The 20,708-nt window shown below is 42.2% G+C and overlaps 1 protein-coding gene and 1 pseudogene across 1 annotated transcript; both read right to left on the bottom strand.

The window, feature by feature from the left end:
- Window positions 1–1,379: 1,379 nt before the first annotated feature.
- Window positions 1,380–2,503, bottom strand: LOC139631359 (uncharacterized; annotated as a pseudogene).
- A 7,114-nt stretch (window positions 2,504–9,617) lies between these two features.
- Window positions 9,618–19,814, bottom strand: apobec2a (apolipoprotein B mRNA editing enzyme, catalytic polypeptide-like 2a). Its single transcript, XM_071494961.1, has 4 exons — window positions 19,233–19,814; window positions 12,416–12,640; window positions 10,711–11,019; window positions 9,618–10,402 (listed from the first exon to the last, which is right to left on the bottom strand). The coding sequence occupies exons 1-3, from the start codon at window positions 19,454–19,456 to the stop codon at window positions 10,716–10,718; spliced, it is 753 nt and encodes a 250-aa protein (XP_071351062.1). The 5' UTR covers window positions 19,457–19,814; the 3' UTR covers window positions 9,618–10,402; window positions 10,711–10,715.
- Between the last annotated feature and the right edge of the window lie 894 nt (window positions 19,815–20,708).

Below are 20,708 nucleotides of genomic sequence, written 5' to 3'. Positions count from 1 at the left end.
ATGGACAGAATAAAAACAACAGCAGTTATAGAGATGTAAAAATGACAGGGATATGATGTGTATGGTGTGAGTCTGTAATGTATGTGTATTTCTGTGTTTATATGAAAGGTAATCACATGGAGTTTGACTGGTTTACTGTGGGGAGAGGGGAAGAAATCAATGCTGCAACCTCAGTCAAGCTCTTTGTCAGTGTTTTTTATAGATCATATGAATTTTAACAATAGCAACATGCACAGTATCGTAATCATATAATAACACGTTGATTCAGAATTTATAATGATTAAAGGGTTATTTCTATGTTTGCTTTAATAAACAATAATCTTATCAGTTTTAATCACACTGAAAACAGTAGTTCACAGAGTTCATCATCATCTGTGACAGCAGCACACACCTGGCAGAGTTCATCATCACCTGTGATAGAAGCACACATCTGTCAGAGTTCATCATCACCTGTGACAGAAGCACACATATGTCACCTGGAACAGCAGCAGAATGAAGTCAAAGGTAAGAAACTGAACCAGTGAACACTGAAAACAGAGATCGTCATCATCATCATCATTACAATCCATTTGAGAACTAAAGCTGTCCATGTTTCCTTTCACTATAGCTAGATGAATGGAGACAATGAGCTGCTCTATATCTGACAAAGACCTGGTGGATTATGCTGCCGCCCAAACACCTTTTTCAGAGAACTGTCCTGCCCACAGTCCAGACCTGTCACCCACTGAAAACATTCAAATTGAGCACATATTTTTCATAAAACTATAAAATTTCATTATTTCAACATCTGATATGTTCTCTTTGTTCTATTTTCACTTAAATGTGAGTTTACATGATTTGGACATAATCACATTCGGTTTTTATTCACATTTTACTCAGTGTGTAAAAAAGATGTAGTCACTTCAGATGTAGAGGATGGAATTTAAATGTTACATTTAACTGTAGTGTGAGTCACTATTTTAACCATGTTCTGGATGTTTATTCCTCAGCAGGTAAGTTAACATTATTGTCTTAGCTTCAATTAATGTGTCTCACCTAAATTCCATGTAAATGTGAAATATCATCACGTCCTGATGGACAATTTATTAACTAACATTAATGCAGAATGTCACATTAACACATGACTTACACATGACTAACACACATGATGTGTTAGTCATGTGTTAGTCATGTGTTAGTGTGATGTGTTAGTCATGTGTTAGTGTGATGTGTTCGTGATGTGTTAGTCATGTGTTAGTGTGATGTGTTAGTGATGTGCTAGTCATGTGTTAGTGATGTGTTAGTGATCCACCCAGAATACAATAAATAGTATAGTTTTCCTTCCCTCCAATGTTTTTCATTTGAGGAGTTGGAAAGGATCCTAACCCAGCTCAGCCTCGTGTGACCCCTCCCACCAGTGTCTTTTACTGCAGCCTTGCCTCTCCTTCCTGAATGGCCTCCTCTGCCCTCCACTTCCTGCCAAACCTCACTTGGATCCTTGCGTTGGCCACCTTTGGATCACTAGAATCGCTGTATTTCACCACTTCTCTGGGTCTTGTCACCTTGAATTCCTCCTCCTAGGATTTGAAGGGAAGTTGCAGTTTATTGTGATGTGCATACAGTGCGATGCTGCTCAGGCTCCTTGGCAGTCCCAGCCACCCCCTGAGGTGTTTGCTGATCCTCCTAGGTTCTAGACCAGAAAGATTGGAAGAATTGGGAAGAATGCCATGCTAATACATCCAAGCCTTAAACTTCTCAGGTAGGCCTGACTTGTCCACCGTTTTCAGCCAGCCATCCAACTCCATGCAGGTTGACTGGATGGATGTCGGTCCCTCAGAGAACTGTCAAAAACCTTGCTGAAGCTCTTCACTGGCTTCTCTGAGATGGTTGGGATGGCCGTGACTGCAATATTAAACCAGAACTTGTCCTCCACCTTCCCTTTTCTCAGAACCATGGATCTTGATTTGGCTGGTTTAAAACTCATCCTGGCCCACTTCACCAGCTTCTCAAGGCCCTGCAGAATCCACCAGCAGCTTGGGACAGTTTCTGTAGTGACTGTGAGGTCATTAATGAATGCTCTGATGGGTGGTTGCCATTGAGCGGAATTCATCCTGGGCCTTCTCCACTCCAGTTCAGCAGACTTGGTGGGCATATTCATGGCTAATGAGAACAGCATCACAGAGACAGTACACCCTGTAATGATCTCCACCTTGTGCCAGTTTGATGTGGTTGCTCCTGAGGAGACTCTCATCCTGAAATTGCTGTAGTAATCAGGGATGAGGTCTCTTGTTCTGCAGGGGATGTGATATTTGATCAGCATGAGCTGCACCTGCTTATGTGGACTGGAGCCATAAGTATTTGCCAGGTTGAGCCAAAGCAATAACAGGTTGCCTTTGTTCTCTCTGGCCTCCCTAATGAGTTGTGTCACCACACCAGTGTGCTCCAGACAGCCTGGCATCTCTGAAATGCCACCCTTCTGGTGTGTCAATTTAGTTGTTCTTGGCCATGATGGAGGTTTTGACATAAAGGTGGAGGGATGATGATAATGATGATGAGTGAAGATGCCAACATTCGCAAAGGGTCATCATCAAAGTGTGGAGAAAACAAGATGCACATGAAGAGAAATATTGGTGTCATTCACACACACACACACACACACACACACACACACACACAGACATGCACTTACGGACAGTGCAGGACCAACTTGTTTGTAAATGAAGTGGAAATGCTGTCACAATACATCACATGATCTCTGCTAACAAACACACTCATATAAGTCATGCACATCACATAACAGTGGGCTAACAGTGTGTAGTTCCAATTAGCTTTAGTCTATTGACAAACAAAATTTGAGTGGTTTGATTTTTCTTAGTTTTAGTCTCAGTGACATGTTGACAAGTTTTAATTTTTATGTCTTTTGGGCTATAGCTGTCACCATCTTTGTGTACAGTTACCATGGTTACAGGTGCCCCTGTCCCTCTGCTCTGCAGTGACCCGCTGACTGAACCACTCTCTCTAATCTAATACAGTACAGTTGTTCCTGCTAGCCTAGCATTACCACAGCTACCTGAGGGTTCACTCACCTGTTGACTAAACTACTGTTAATTGTCTGGGTTTAGTTTGAGAGGAGAAGCTCTGTTATCACTATTAGTATTGATGCATAAAATCATTACTGTGATCTTCGTTCAGAGAACATCTAGAGAACGAGAACGTCGTCAGTGCTCCTGATAGCAACACTAAAGATTAGTGAAAGTCAACATTAACACAGTTAACACCTCTGTGCTCCTCTGACTGACCTGTAATGGGAAATTTTGGTATAACTCATGTGTGCCTATTCAAAACTGTGTAACCAATGACTGTGTGGATAGTTCTAATGAAGTTTTTGAACCTAACCTTTGTACACCCTTTATGGTTGTGTAAAAGACCTCTGTGTGAACTGATGAAGAACACATATAGACAATATATGTGGATGTCTTTGCCCTTCTTGTTGTGATAAGTGTGTTGTTCATTTGACCCCTGTGGAGACAGAGCTGTGAGTTACAGTGACATTGCGTTGGGGGAGAGGCAAGCAGGTGAAGACTCAGCACAGAGACAATCCCGTGAGAGAGAGTATCGTATTTTGTCTTTTTCCCATGAGAGAGAGTATCGTATTTTGTCTTTGTGGAATGTGTTTTTGGAACTATAAGACTGTGGCCCTGGGTAACATCTTCAGGCCACTCACTCACTGACTGTACTGCTGTTAGGTTGTGTTTGTGTGACTCCATTCATGAATGTTTATTAAACTCAAGAAAGACAGCTGACGCGTGAAGATCTCAGGAGGGCCTGACGTCTGGAGGAGCAGAGTCCTCTCACTGTTGGAGTCCAACGAACCCGGTGGCTGCAAACGCCTCGCTGTTTTTTCTGAGAGTTTTTGCTCTTATTGTTGTCAGTGTAGACCTAGGTTGTGGAAAGCCTGACTGCGCAGAAGTTGTTGCGCTCCTCTGCCTGCTAATTAAAAGTAGTGCCGGCAGACGTGCCGGGCATTGTTTGTTTTCTTTTTCCTGGGGAAAAATGAAAAAACGGTGTTTGAGGGAGCGTACTGGCCCGGTGGGGGGAACCTGGGCGTCTAGGTGTCTAGACTCAACTTACCCCCTAGATCCCAGATCTAGGGGGTAAGTTGGACTTACCAGCCTCCGTGAAGGGAGAGGAAGAGGGTTTAGTGTTTTACATTTCTCATTTGTTTCAGCTTAACATTTTTGACTGTCTTAGGAGAATTAAATTCAGTTTGCTAAAGAAATTAATTTAATAGTAAAAATAAGATAATCCAAGAGCAGAGTTAACAATTGTATTGTTAAAATACAACTAACGGTAAGTAGTATAAAATAATCTAGATTTGATTAAAAAATTGCTAAAACGTCTGAGAGCAAATAATTATGGGATCAAAACAAAGTAAACCCTCTGAGGAACCAGAGTATCATGCCCCAAATGTGAAGTACATGACAGTAAACTATGGAAAAGAATCCATAGCCCAGTTAGATCTGTGGGTCAGGGAGTGTAGTTTTCCAAGGACAGGCAGCCTGAGTGTTAAACAGCTGGAGGGTTTGCGTGCAGTGCTTAAAAATAGAGAAGAAATGCGTCAAAAAACTAGGAGCAAGAAGGGAAGTGAGCCAGACTGGAAAGCTTTTGACATGTGGATGAGTGAGGCAGACTCCCAAAATAACTACGCCCCAGTGTGTGAAGCTGGATCCGGACCTGGACTCCACTCCACCTCCACCTCCAGCTCCAGCTGCAGCTCCAGCAACTTCCCTCCAAAAGATGAAGGCACCAAACCACCACGAAGGAGGCTGGAGGTGACTTCACACCTCTATCCCGAACTCGGTGGGATGACCCATTCAGGCTTGGAGGATAAGAACAACACAGAGACCAACAAGGAGGAGGCAGAGACTGATGGAGAGCTGATGGCTCCCATGATTGAAGTGGCAGCGGGGAATGGTGAGACACAGCTTGTGTACAGACCATGGACAGTAGCTGATGTGCGATATCGGAGGGAGGCGAAAAGTTGGTTGAACAGCTGACAATGGTGGTGGAATCGTACAGGCCGACAATTGATGAACTGAGGCGCCTGCTGGTCAGTCACATGAAGGGGGACTGGAACAAAGTCTCCCCTGTACTCCGCGATGCAGAAAACCACAGGTTAAAGAACCCTGACATGGACAAAGCCGAAAATGCAGAATATAAGGCACTTTTCACCACGCTGTGTGCAAAAATAAAAGAACTTTTCCCCGTCATCGTTGACTGGAACAAGGCTGCTGTTAAACAAGAGGTCGGTGAAACTGTCACTGCATTCCTCTACAGAATGAGAGCAGCATTGGTAACCTATGGTGGCCTGACACCAGAACAAGTGGAAGGGAAAAGAGACGACAAATACACCGCGCAAATCGCATGGGCGTTCATGAGAGGACTGCGACCCGAGATTTCCACGATGGTGGAAAAAGGGCTATTGACATGGACAACCGCATGTCTCGAGGACATCGCCAAGCATGCGAATGGGGCTGAGCAGGCCATCAAGAGGGAACGGAGGAAAAGGCGGAAAAGAAAGAACGAGCCAGGGTAAAGGACATTATGGCATCCCTGGCTACAGCTCAGGTCCACCAAATGAAAAAGGAGATGGACAAAGGGAAGAGGTATGACCGTGATCGCGACCCCCGCAGACGTCAGTGGCAAAACAGAGGTCGCGACCGCGGACGTGGAAACAGTGGAGGGGACCGGTGTTTTCTGTGACACTGGGCTCAGTCCTGTTCATGCAAATAATCAGACTGCTAATGTTGTAGGCATTAAAAACTATCTTTATCTTTGAGGTGTTCTATCCAGATATATATATACTGTATAAACATAAAATATTTTTGAAATATATATTTTTTAAATCATTTTAGTTATTAACACTCTGAAGTCTGTCACAAATGCTGAGATTTTGTAAAAAACAAACAAACAAACAAACAAACAAACAAACAAACAGGCAAAAACACATTTTAAACAACATGAAACACAGAGCTCTGAACTTTGTGAACATCTGTGTTGGTGTTTAAATCTCTCAGAAGATTCACGTGGTTTAACTAAAGTGTCCCCCGCCTCCTGTGGGAGGTAGTGGTCCATCAGTCTGAAGGGTCATTGCGGTCCCGTCTGCCTCCCACACTCATCAGTCCTGAAAGTCAGTGTGAACTGTACGAATAAGAGACAATACAAACCTTTTCACAGTTTATTGAAAACGCCGTGTTCAAACATACAATGCATAAAAAGTACGATCACATTAAATTACTGGAGTAATCCAGTTTGAGAGAATAAAGTTCTGTCTCGTCTCTAGTCTGATGTATCTGTGAACTTCAGGCAGAGGTTCAGAGGTCTGAGGCTATCCTGTGTTCACCTCGGTGACATTACCCCTCTCTTCCATTGGTTCCCAGTTTAACTTAGAATAGATTGTAAGGTTCTGTTGTTCATTGTTAAAGCCCTGAATGGATCAACACCCCCATCAGCTGTTTAATATTTTATTTGATTTATTGTGTGAATGCAGCAGAATTAATCTATTTAATTTCTTTACACATTAACACATGGATTTATCCAATGACAGATCACAGCAGCCATGAAACAGTATTTTAATCACCTGACATATTCATCACAGCAGCATCACTACTGAGACTGTCACAGGCTTCATGTGTCTGAATGTAGTTGGCTTCAATAAATATCACAATCTTATTTTGTACAGAACACAACAGAACAGAACACTGCTGCTTCCTCAGTCTCCACATCTTCAATCCCAATACAGTGAAGAACGTTTGACTCGGTGTAACAAATACATCATTATTTTAACACTCAGCTTTTTAAAACTTTATTTCACTGATAGCTGTACTATCTAATAAAAATAAAATCATCCTCAAGGTTTAAGTTAAAGTTGTTATGATTATTGATATTTAAATGGACTTTATTGCTGCCATCAAAACATTGACAACATCAAAGACCAAATGGCTGTAAAATGATGAAACTCCGGGACTGTGAGATCAGTGCTTTAGAAATATCTGCAGGGACTGAGAAGGTAAAATGGAAAGAATGAAAATTTTTAATTACAGTGTCTAAGTTCAGCTTATTTTACAATCTGCTGTGCTGCTGCTGCTTCAGCCATAGGTTGACAGAAGTCTCAGCTGAAAGGTGTGATGTGCTGTGGCTCTTCACCTGGATCCAGTCCAATGCTTGTCCTCGCTGTCCTCATGTCTTTCATCGAGGAGAAGCTCCATTGTCACTGGCAGCCAGAATCTGATCCAAGGCTGCATCAGCAGAGAGGTGTGTGTGTGCATCTTCCTCACTCTGTGTAAACGACCCAAACATAAACTCTTGTTTCATGCCTCGTTGAGTGGAGGAGCTGGTGAATTTGTCTACAACAGTTTTATCCTTAAAGAAGCTCATGAAGCTGCTTGTATCAATAGAGCTGTGACTCTGTTAGCCTGGACACAGGCCAGGACCCTGAGGTTGATCTTATTCTCCTGTTAATGATCAGTGGAGGCTGCTCGGACTTCACAGAGGACTTCCTGTGTTTCAAGATTGAGACAGACTGAGTGAGATTCTTTACTTAGGTGGAACAAAAATTTAGGTGGAAAGAAAAATTAACTGGAGTGCTGCTGGTGTCCCTGTAACCACTGGTGCTCTTGGAAGCGAAAATAATCATGAATGAACAGTTGGAAGATTTCTGTCAAGGTTGACAAAGAATTCCAGATCCAGGCACTCGGTATGTTCAAAAAAGTTAAAAAGCCTTTATTTGTACAGGCTAAGCATTATAAGACCAACACCTACGCATATCGGCCCACAGGGTGTGGGGAAACAAAGAAGTCAGCAGGTAATGGGGAATTGGCTTCTTTTCACTGGATGGATGGACAACAGCAGGTAACAATGTGGTCTCCAATTTACTGAAACACTGATTAATAAACTATATTTATTACACATAGAGTTACCACTAAAGGAGGCAGAGGAGTAACTACACATTAGACACACTGAGCGGAGAGAGGGGGAGAAAGAAGCCATCGCTAACTGCTACGGCAAAGTAACTAGCAGATCAGAACAGCGTGTAAACAACTGTGGGATTAGCGAGGAATTTGCTAAAAGAAGGAGAGAGTGGTGAGTGAATGAGCAGAAACACTGCAGGTTTAGATGAACAGCTGCTGTGATGGAGGAAACAGCTAAATTAAAAGGATAGCGTGCAGCCATATTAAAACATCATCAGACGATAATAAAAGTTGGGGATGAGCCACGGGGTTCATACAAAGTCTCAAACTGAATGGAGTGTTCACACCCAGGTCTAGTGTGGAATCTGGACTGGTCAGGTGGACACCATGCTCAATGAGAGATTGTAAGTCAATGGATGTCTGTCATCATTGTGTTAGAGCAACACAGACAGGACGACTCAGTGGACGGGGAAAGGACAAGGAAATCTGGTTCTGCTAGTTTGAAGTTAGAGACAACATTAGCTTTGGTAAATGGGGAAACAGCTGTTTGATGGTGAGACAATGGTCACTCATCACTGCTGCTGGGACGCTTTCACAATCCTCTGCACTAAAAGAAACACATGGATGGACCAAACAATGAGATGTCCCCAGAATGTCCTACCTGGGGGTGTGAAACTTAAAAAGCCCCTGGTCAGTCTGATATACTGCTGTGAATAAAACACTGAAACCTACCATAACACTTGATTCAATATATTATCACTAGATTAGAATCCTAGATAATCAATTACACTCCTTCGTTATGAAGTCATCAGTCAATGCCTGACCTCAACATGAAGGGCTGAAGGAGATGAGGACGTTAAAGGCACAGTGCCACTCTGTGGCGGTCAAAGGTAACAACACTTCTCTGCAGAAACAATTCAGACATGAAATATGGAGGCTGAGCAACAGCATCACCCACCACACGTCCTGTACACCTGAGGCAGACTCGACATTTGTTCTACTGTCTCACTTTTGAAGCATTTCATGTCTTCCTGTCAGAGCTTAAAGTTTGGCTGTCTTCTCTAATCTAATGTTGGTACCATAAACCCATAGTATTCCTCTTGTGTTTTGTCTTTGTTTTTTCTCCTAGCCACAGAAACATTTTTACATATGAGCTTTGTTTGCCCAGGGTTGAGCACAGATGTGCTTTTGTAGGAACCAACAACTGGAAGCTGCCCAGTACAACCCCAGTTATCTGCTCGTCACTGAACTGGAACAGCTGGAGAGCTTTCCAGGGAACTTTCTATCTTCTTCTTCATTATTAGGAGTCCAAGCAGTGAAGCTGCTGAAACGCTCTTGTTTTTATTCTCATTATTAGGGGTGCAAGTGAGTTATTTTGTATGTGTGGCCACCAGTGCCAGTAGTTCTTTTATCTTTATTGCTGTTTTATTCTTCTGTTGCTAAAAGTGGTACTGCAGCATTCACTGTAAAAGTATTTTCAGGTATTTATATATACTTATATATGTGTGTGTATATATATATATATATATACATATATAAGTTTACATTTTTGTATTTATCATGGTGCAGACAAAGTTCTCACATGTGCATGTCTTTGTTCTGTGTCTTTTGTTCTCCTGAGGTCTGATAAGGAAAAGACAGTGACTGATTTCAACAGAGACAACCACAGACTACTGAATCTGTTTAATAGAGACAGAACAGAGCAGATGACAGAGATAAACACAGAGACATGATGCTCCTCAGATTAGATGAAGTTCTGGTGACTGAGAGCTGAGCAGAAGACTGAAGGTGTGACACAGTTGTTTAATCACAGTGCTCATCACTGTGTTTATCACTATCTCACACACACACACACACACACACACACACACACACAAACCAAGCCCAACAGAGACTGGTATATCCAACAGCAGCCAAACCTACGGAGGTAACTGTGGATGTTGAGGAATCTGTGGACCATCAGCCACGAATCAGCTTCCTCCTTTAACCATGAACATCTGCTGTCATTCACATCCTCACACTGCAACACACACACACACACACACACACACACACACACACACATCACAACACACTCCAACACACACACACAAACACACACCACAACACACTCCATCCACATCACTGTGTGCAAAACAGGTGCAAAGAAACAGAACATATCAAACAGGACCATCAGAGTGGAAACCAGATGTGGAGATCACCGCCAGATGTTGTGGGTACAAATGGTGTGCTTAAAGTATTCATAAACACACTCAAGAAAAGGCAACACACTGACTCACACACACCCACAGACACTCTTACAGATTCATATGCCTCACTATCAGTCAACAACAACAACATGAATCATCTGTGAAGAAGTGATGATGATGACGATGATGAAGATGAAGACAAAGACAAAGACAAAGACGAAGACGATGACGATGATGATGGAGGGTCACACTCCTCACTGGGTCCTGTCAACAGAGAGAGAGAGAGGTCAGAGTTCAGATCAGTAAATGTCCCACTTCATCAGTGTTAACACATGACAACAGATTTCATCATCATCATCATCATCATCATCAATAACTCCAATCACATCTTTCCTGTTACACTTCTTTGAACCACACATGAACCAAAGAAACAGAGTTGAAGCTTGTTGTTGATAAATGACAAATGAAAATCTTCTAACATGGAGACTCCTTGGTTCTTACATGTTATTAATATGTTCTTCAGTATATCACAGACAATACAAAGTGCTTCTCAGTGGGCATGAATCACTCACTGCGGTCACTGCAGAATGTCAGCCAGCTTCTCATGGTAATACTCATAGTTTTCTTTGCAGTCCTCCCACAGGTTCAGGGCTTGTTCCTCGTTCTCCACAAATGTGTCCCAGGTGTAGGAGAAGTCCAGAGGCTTCATGATCCTCAGTTTACAGCCGGCGGCGTACAGGGTCTTCAGACCTGCCTGGATCTCTGCTTCCTCCCACTCAAACAGCCGAGCAGCAAAAATGGTCAGCTTGAGGTTTTTCCTGGCCTTCAGCACCTCAGCTATCTTTTGTGCACAGGCAGAGCAGGGACTAGAGGACACGTACCTGAGAGCAAGAGAAAACCATGGTATCAGTGCATTATCAGGATCAGGATCAGAAAGACCAGGATGCATTTCATTTATTACCATAGAAGTTTGACATTTATGTGTACAAGCACCCTACTGAAGGTCCACGCCACCAATCATACATGTCAGCATCACTTCAGGGTCGACAGGACGACTCAGGAGGACTACTCAGGTCTGGGTTCCAGGTAAACCACTGACTAATCTCAGCTTGTACATAGAGACCAGAGGTTTTCAAACCAAGTCCTGTTACAGACTGGAGGTGAGGACAGTACTGTCTACTGAAAGCTGTTGCTATTATTGCTATTAAGTTGTATTATGGGAAAGGAGGACCCAGTGGTTTTGGAGCTGGACTCACAAAGGACTGTTAGTTCTCCTCCTATAGATGGGATCAGGATGTCTTGTCCTGTGATGCTTTGACTTTTTCAACCTGTCCCACCACTTCATGGAGACACAACACTGAATAAACCTTTGATATTTATTCACCAGTCAAAGGCTGGTGTTTTAAAGACTTTATTATTAAACTCATTATTGATGTCCTCAGATGTATTCAGATGCATTCGTGTTTCAACCTTGTCTGTTATTAATGTATAAGCTTTTACAACTGAGAGAAAATGACATCCTAGAACAAGTCACTTTCATCCTGGACCTTCTTTTTACTTCTCATTAGTTTAGTTTGCTGCAGATCACAGACTGCACTGCCCTCAAGTCACCAGCACCACCACCAGCCATTCCATCACGTGGCTCATGTGAGTTTTTATTTGCTTAGCTTTCTGTCAATGTCACATAAAACTATTATTTTAAACACCTCACAAATGTCTTCATATGTGCTTTGATGGTTTAACTCTGTACTGACTGAAAATAAGTTTCCACTGTAGTATCTGAAGTTCTGTATGTTATGTTATGTGAATTTATGGATTTGGTATGTTTAGCTAGGAGTCCCCTGGTCAAAAAGATTTAATGGCCTTAGCCAGAAGGCTCTAGGGCAAAAAGATTTAGGGGTCTTGTCTAGGGGTTTCTAGGTCAAAAGGTCTAGGTGTGGATGAGAGATTGAAGACTCACCCATCTTATGTAAGGAAGCCCTTTTTCTGTAAGTTAGGAACCATATGTTTCACCTTAGGTTCACGAAAACAACCAGCCTATATAGACGGGGAGTTAGAGCAGTTATTCAGAGGAGATTCACATTGGCTTCGACTCCTCTCTCAGGCAATCTCGAGTGCTTGATTTGATGCTGGACTTCTTTGTAATAAACCTCTTTATATACAAACAAGACGGTGTCAGCGGAGTTTTCTTCATCATCATCACATCATCGCTATTTAAGAAACAACACCACCTTATCTCTGCCACACACCATCTGACAGTGTAAAAGAGCTGTGTACCAGGTGACTGTGTATTTGAGTGCAGGGTCGTAGTCTGGCAGGCACTGTGTGAAGAAGGCTTCTTCAGCATGACAGCTGGTATGCTCGTCCTCCAGACATCCCCTCAGCAGCCCATCAGCTGCGTTCCCTTTGTCCACCAGGTAACACAGGAAGGTCTTGTTGCGGCCTGAGGAGTATTCCACGTTCTTGAACTGGAACTTAAAGACAAAAGGATCAATCCGGTCCCTGTGGAAAACAGAAGGAGAAGGCCTGTTAGTTTACACAGTCAGACCGCAATGTTGTTGTTTAGCTAATGATAATCCTGCATGTGACAGAGTTAAATTATCAATACGTTTCAAAGTAAAGGTCCAGGCAGTTACTAATGTGGCATCTGATCAATTCACGTCTATTATTTGGTTCATGTGTGACAACATTTCAATGATGACTTCATCCAACCTCAGCAAACACAGGTTGTGTTCACTAACTGACGTGATTCAGGCTGCATTCATTCTCTCTGTACAGGAAACCCTAACCCTCACCTGGGCCCTGAACGTCAGCCTCACCTGGTCCCTGAACAACAGCCTCAGCTGGTCCCTGAATGTCAGCCTCACCTGGTCTCTCACTTGGTCCCTGAACAACAGACCGTTTGTTTCATCTTCTTAATTATTTTTCAGGATAACACAATGTTTTTCACAACACTGTACTGTTCCTCTCACCTTCCATGTGTTTTCCAGGTATTCTGGGTATTCCAGAACACATGGGAATAACAATACTAATAAGTAAGCCTCCACTCATGCGCACACAGTGTCCTCTGCTCTGAGAACTTTGAACAGAAGGAAACCGGGTTTTGGTGTAGTGAAGGCTGAGCACTGTTTGGTGAAAAGTTCATACCTGAGCTCCTCATTATAATAATTATAATGTCAAACTTCACCTGAGCTACAGATTCCTGAGTTTCAGTGTCTGCAGGTGGATTTTCAAACTGAAATGAACTGAAACAAATGGATGGACCAATAACACCACCACTCACATGAAATAGGAGAAGAGGGGAAAACTGTAAACCTGCTGTAGTTACTGGTCTCACCACAGAACCCCACTAATGTGGTCCTTTATATAGACACCAGAACCAGATACAACCACAGCACCTGTTTGCGTTGTGTCAGTCAAGCTAACATTAAGAAAGGTGAGGTGGGTGTCAAGTTGGGACTTGGGTGTGTGTATGTGTGTGTGTGTGTGTGTGTGTGTGTGTGTGTGAAGCTAATTTTACACCGTCTGCATTGCTGAGACTGGAATTCCAGTGCAGTATTATTAGACTGGTTTTGGTGTGACCCAGTACAGTACAACCTACATCCTTCTGTTCCCAACCTGTTGAGTCAGTACATAGCTTTAAACATCAGTATCATTAAATGAATGGACGGGTGCTTGTGTCTGATGGGATGAGGCTTTTGGCTCAGAGCAGGACCACTACCCAACCAGGTCACCAGAGCCAAGTGCAACATTCAGGGCACGTTGGCTGCTGGTTGTGGTCCTTCTGCTCCAAACTACGCAAACAGCCTGTTTCTTTGACCCAGATGATAAATATGGTTCATAAAATGGAAAATAACTAACACTACAGAATATGTTTTACATCACATCACTGATGGTTCATAGTGAAGTTAGAACAGGTCATGGAAATATCATCTGAAGGCTAAATAAACAGCTGACTGTCGTTAGCACACATCACTATTTTTTTGGGCTAGTTAATATTCATGACAGCTGGACAAAGTGTGTGGGATTGAGTCAGTTGATTTTTTTCTTTTATTAAGAGGGTCAAACAGCAGATTCAGTGCCTGTTAGCCTGTAAGCTTGTTAGTCTGTTAGATTGTTAGCCTGTTAGCCTGTGGAAAATCCTTTTATGATGTCACAAAAGCAACGGTTTGGTTTTTGTATTCTTCCCCAGGCCAATGTAGTCCTGTCTCTGAGCTCTGCAGCAACTCCTTCCTCCTCACGGTTTCTGCTCTGATCTGCATCATCAGCAGTGGGACCACCACAGGTGGACTCAAGTCCAGTAATACCAAATACCAGTCATTTTGGACCATCAGCTGAAATGTGATGATGATCTTTTATGGTCTTTTACAGTCTCTGCACGAGCAGTCAGTGGTTTTCTGACGTCCATGCCCTGAGTTTTGTCTGTCAGCCACCAGACAAGCTGCTCTGCCTTTTTGGTGGAAGTTGTTGTGGCTGTATGCAGCTTGTGAGGAAATCTGCAGACACTACTCAGGGCTTCCTAACTCTCTGCATTGAAAAAATAATTCAGCAGTTTGTGCTCAAACTCCTCACCAATCAATAATTAAGATGGAGCTCTGTGTAGTAAAGACAAATTAAAACTGATAATTGAATTGAAAGGTTTGTTGTCGGTATTCAATTTGAGTGTTTGATTTTGTTCAATTGTTTTATTTGAATATAACATAATATTTTTTATCATAAAGCATCAGGTGTCCTATTACTAATTAGACTAACGTTATAATGGAGCGCACTTTAATGCATTTAATCATAATTTGTTATTTGGTAGATGATATAATGAACATGCAGACATGAAAATGAACCTTTCTGTGTCAAAGCACTGATACTTTTTACTTAAAAAATATAAAAAACAAAAGAACAGTAATTGTGAAAAGTTTGTGCACTCAGAGCTTCATTGGCTCATTAGGCCTCAGCTGACTCAGGTGAAGACCTATCATCAGGGATTAGCTGACCCTGAACAACATGAGCTCCTCCAATCAGCTGAGTGAGGATCTGAGGATGAAGCAGAGGGGGCTGTTGGGGAACTGTAAAGTCCAGCAGGGGGGTTCAGCCAACACAACACACTGTGCAGGGTCATCACTAAAGTCTCATGTAAAAGCCACAATTTTTCATTCAGAACCAATCCCAGGAGATTACTTTTATGATTTGTGTGATCTACTTCTTCAGCCTCTTCCTGGCCGATCTGTCCATCAGTGTTTTTTCATCAAGAACTGGCTCAAACTAAATTTGGCCAAAACTTTGAATAAATACAGACACTCCAGCCTATTGTCATCTATAGCTACAGCTGTACTGGGCTCTAAGATTTTGATAAAGGGAATATATTTAAAGAGCCCATTGTTGGCTGAAAAGTGCTTCAAAATAAAACCACACTTAGTCAGGGTCATAGAGGTCAATTTACAGTCTTAATTTAATAATTAAAGAGGTCGAAATGATTTGTCCTGACTACATCACAATGCACCAGACAGCAGACTAAGACCAGTTTCTACTTTGACGACTGGACTGGTTCCTGTTGTATCGGTCTAATCTGCCTCCCCCTCCCCTGGTGTTTTAACAGCTGCAGACCTAATTTCCATCAGCACCCTGTTAGTGATCCAGCTGCTCAGGACCTCTGGCACTGGAAGTAGTCTACGTCTACTAGTTCACCAGCTGATTGTCTGAGCACACCTAACTTCACTAATCAGGTGTGAGGAGTGCTTTGAGCTGGATGTACTAGTCATTGAAGTACATTTACTATATTGTGATTAGGGCTGCAATCAATCATCTATTGATCATTTTCTATGAATAAACATAAATTATTTATAATCTTTTGGTGATGTCTTCAAATGTCGTTTTGTCCAATCAAACCCAGAGATTCTGTTCACCACCAACTGCTAATTTTGTTTCTTAAAAATTACTCAAATTATTATTCAATTATGAAAATGGTTGCAGATCAATTTTCTGTTGATCAACTAAGTAATGAATTGTTGCATTTTTAAATAAGTTTTATACCTTGTACCTGACTGGATACATGGTCAATGTGTGAACGTGAGGACATAGTTGAAAACTGAAGCAAGCTGACATCATCTCATGGTACATCAGTCAGTTTCAGCTCTGTATCTGTCCTCTTCTCCTCCTCTCTGTGTTACATAGACACTATTTTAATTCACAACAAAGCTGTTCTCATTCACATGATAACAATTAGAAACAGTGACTGAAACATAGTCCATTAAGATGACATGTAAACCATCAGTCACTTCAAGCTGCTGCTAAAATCCTGGTTTTATAAGCAGGATGTCATCTGACAGAATCAAACATCAGTTAAAGACAAAGACTGAGCTGAGATTTCAGCTGATTCACTATGCCATCTCAGACATCAATAATCAAAGAACAGAATATTTCGCATAGGGTCGGGTGTGAAGCAGGGATGCTTTTAAAAACTATATATTAATGAACTTGCAGATCAGATGGACCGTTCACACTCATGGTTCACACTCTTAGACACAGAGATTAGATACCTGCTTTATGCAGATGACCTTATTCTATTATCTCCAACCAGTGATGGTCTTCAGCACAACCTGACCATCCTGGAACAGTTCTGTCAGGACTGGGCCCTGGATGAAACCTTAAAAAACACAAATTATGCTCTTTCAGAAAAAACCCAGATATCTTCAAAACAAATAGCACTTTAATCTGAACAACAACCCCATTGAACACACAAGAAATTACACTTACCTTGGTCTGAACAAAGCTGCATTATGTAATCTCACCAGTAACTCTGTATGGAGGCCCACTCAGTGGATCAGTGTATGGCTCATGGGATAAACACTCAGTAGAAGCTCTCCATTCTCAATTCTCCAGAAGAATGCTCAATGTCCAAAGGAAAACGCTAAAAAATGGCTGCCAAGCAGAACTATGACGTTTCCCTTTACAGCTAAACATTAAGGAACAGGCAACAACATTTTGGACCCATCTTCCAAGTCCAAAAGACACTCTTCCATTCAAAGCTCAGAAGACCCAGGAGCTGAACCCTGAAAATAGTCCCTCAGTCAGCTGATGGTGAAGTTAACCACACAAGCTCCCATCAGCACTGCTTCAAAACAACACAATACAATGAAACTAATTATCAACCAGTCAAAAGCTCTTTATACACAACACTGGAAAAATGAAACCAAAACCCAAAGTAGACTAAAATGTTATCTGATCCTAAACAGAGAATACAAATGTCTGAGTGTCTCCTCTCTGTCAGAGACAGGAAGCAGAGACAGATCCTGACCAAACACAGTGACCAACAAGAAGTCACAGACAGACATAGCTTCCCAGAGAGAAGCGTGTCTGTGGTCACTGCTCGACAGGGAGGTGGGGACAGAGACAAGCTTTCTCCTCCACTGTGACAAGTTCTCCCCAGGGAGAGACCTCCACTACAGAGAAACAACAAATAAGATACCAAACCTACAGATATTAACCCCTGAACATACCAAACCTCCAGATGTTAACCCCTGAAGATACCAAACCTCCAGATGTTAACCTCAGAACATACCAAACCTCCAGATGCTAACCCCATAGACTTTGTCATCAAGTCTTGTGTGTTTCATGTCAGCATGTTAAGCTTCTGTGTCCCCTGTGGGGACAGAGACAAACTTTCTCCTCCACTGTGACAAGTTCTCTCCAGGGAGAGACCTCCACTACCGAGAAACAACAAAGAAGACACCAAACCTACAGATATTAAGCCCTGAACATACCAAACCTCCAGATGTTAACCCCTGAAAATACCAAACCTCCAGATATTAACCCCTGAAGATACCAAACCTCCGGATGTTAACCTCAGAACATACCAAACCTCCAGATGCTAACCTCACAGACTATGTCATCAAGTCTTGTGTGTTTCATGTCAGCATGTTAAGCTCCTGTGTCCCTTGTCATGTGAACTTTCTGTGGTGACCGAGATGTCACCCTCTGAGCTGGAGGGAGACAAGGATCTGTCTGAGATGGACAAAAGGGACATTTTCTGTCCATTCATTGCCTTGTGCCACTAATTGGTGATAAGTCTACTCAGACTACATCATAGATGTTGGTGACCACAAGCCCATTAAGCAGCATGCATACTGCATCAACTGAATGAAGCATGCTGTACTGCAAAAAGAGGTTGAGTCATCAGTCAGTCATCAGTCAGTCAGGCAGTCATTAGTTAGTAATTCACTCAAACACTAAACTGGATTGATCTGGTGAAAACTAAATATCTGGTTGAGACAATTAGTTACCTCTTTGGTTACCTGGTTACTTGGTTACTTGGTTACCTGGTTACCTTGTTACCTGTGATGTAAGGTTGTGATCTGTCACATTCAATATGTGTGACACTGGGAGGTAAAGCCTCTCACTAAACGCATCATAGCTGCATCATCATGCATGATGTCGTCGTAGTTTGCATGTCTGTGACACAATTACACAGTTACTATTATTAGTTACTATCATAAGTTCCTATCATTAGGTATTATCATTAGTTACTATTATTAGTTATTATCATTAGTTACTATTATTAGTTACTATCAAAAGTTTCTATCTTTATATACCATTATTAGTTATTATCATAAGTTCCTATCATTAGGTATTATCATTAGTTACTATTATTAGTTATTATCATTAGTTACTTCATTAGTTAATATCATTAATTGTCATCATTAGTTATTATCATGAAGAGGTCACATTTGAAAAAACAGAGATGACAGATTAAACAATATTAAATGAAGCTTCTTCATTCAGGCTTTACTGCACCATGAGTTCAGCAGCCAGGCAGGAAACAGCTTTTTTTCCATGGCTTTTATTTTGAAGAGCCTTTAACAGCAGGAGTTTACTGTAGGTTAGTTGGGTTTGGCTGTAGGTTATCATCAGATATATGAGGTGAGTGTATCACTCATGTTCACTATCTCACAAGTTGTGGTTGTTTCTACCTTGATAATGAAAAGACTGAGTCAGGTTGTTCAAGTCTCATTGCTGTGATCAGAACCTTATCAAGACACAGGGAAGATATCACCAGACAAACTGTTTCACATGTAGAGTGATAATTAAGCTGCTCATTACCTACCCTGTGATGATTTCAAATGGAGGTAGTTCCATCAGCTCCACCTGAAAATCTCCATTCTGACCATTAGCTGCGATGCCGCCGGCAGCCCCTGCCTCTGCTGATGGGACCTCTCCATTGTTTTCTGTCTTCTCTCCTTCCTTCTTCACTTCCTTTACATTCTTGGTCACTTCAGCTGCTTCTTTTCTCTCTTTTCTTCTCAATTGCATATGACTTTTGTCAGCCATGGTGAAAGAACGACGACGAGAAGACGAGACGTAGATGAAGACAGGAGGTAGGGACAGAAGACTTGAAACAAAGAATGACTCCACAGAAGACCAGCAGAAAGGAAGGGGGAGTAAGACAGGGGAGGAGTGGAATGGTAGAGAATGCAGGAGAGCGCAGAGGAAGAAAGTAGTGCCACTGAGGGAGAGAGAGAGAGAGAGAGAGAGAGAGAGAGAGGGGGAGAGAGAGAGAGGGAGAGAGGCCCTAGGTCAGTGCACGAACTAAGCTGATATTATTATCTACGAGACATCTCAACAGGGGAGTGATTCTGATGTGGTGATGGAAAACCTCAATCAGATATAATAAAAAAACAAAGCTGTGAGTGTCAGTGAAACAACCTTGTCAACTTCTAATAACTGTCAAAGGTGAGTTTTATCTTCAGGTGACAACCAATAAACAGCTGATCTCACAGGCTGGAGGGGAAAACGCTGTCAGCAGCAGCTTCTGTCTAAAAATATCAGTTTTGGCACAAGCCTTTAAAGGCTCAGACAGGTCATGGTAGACACACACAGGCAGCTGCAGCTCACACACCCAGCAGGACTATTTAAAGACCTGGGGGGGTGTGTGGTGGGGTGGGGGTGGGGGTGGGGGGCAGGCATGGCCCCAGCTTTTCACTGTGGACAGATCAGAAGAATCAGAATCGCCTTTATTGTCATTATGCATAGTACAACGAAATTTGAGCGCTGCTCCCTTGGTGCAAACAATGGTAATTAAATAAAATAAATAAAAACCTAAAGAGAACACAAAATTAAAAATAAAGGAGGTATAAAAAGGCAAGTAATATGTACAGATATTTACACGTGGTATGAATGAAAACCCGATTATTGCACTTTAGGCCACAGAGTGTGTGTCTAGTGTGTGCACAATACTGACTCTCTACTCTCTACTGACCTGAAGCTTCACTGATCCACCTCACTGAGTCTCTGAGGAGAAATACCCTGAGTCAGTCTGAACGCTTCAGACTGCAGACACACTGTCCTCAGTGCAGCAGCTCTGAGAGGTCACAGGTTACAGTGATTACAGACTAACAGATTGCTGTTAGTGTGTCAGTGTCTCAGGTGTGTGTCTGAATGATGTGGTGCCAGCTGTCTCTTGATTGGAGGGTTCTTTGTCAGACAGCACAGGAACATGATGTATTTCATAATGACCTGTTGTGAGTTAATTGTTTCACATGTAGAGACCTGCTGATCAGCTGATGTCCTCATGTATGTCAAA

This window comes from Trachinotus anak, unplaced genomic scaffold (genome assembly GCF_046630095.1).
Source record: "Trachinotus anak isolate AG129_WGS33_773 ecotype Australia unplaced genomic scaffold, CSIRO_AGI_Tana_v1 ptg000013l, whole genome shotgun sequence".
NCBI classification, from domain to species: Eukaryota; Metazoa; Chordata; class Actinopteri; order Carangiformes; family Carangidae; genus Trachinotus; species Trachinotus anak.
The sequence above is the reverse complement of the archived record's forward strand: the minus strand, read 5'-3'. Positions and strand labels throughout refer to the sequence as shown.

Coding starts and splice junctions, on each gene's coding strand:
- apobec2a (XM_071494961.1), bottom strand. CDS start 19,456: ATGGCTGACAAAAGTCATATGCAATTGAGAAGAAAAGAGAGAAAAGAA. Junction 12,641..19,232: donor CCATTTGAAATCATCACAGG/GTAGGTAATGAG, acceptor TGTTTTCCACAG/GGACCGGATTGATCCTTTTG. Junction 11,020..12,415: donor CTCAAATACACAGTCACCTG/GTACACAGCTCT, acceptor TCTTGCTCTCAG/GTACGTGTCCTCTAGTCCCT.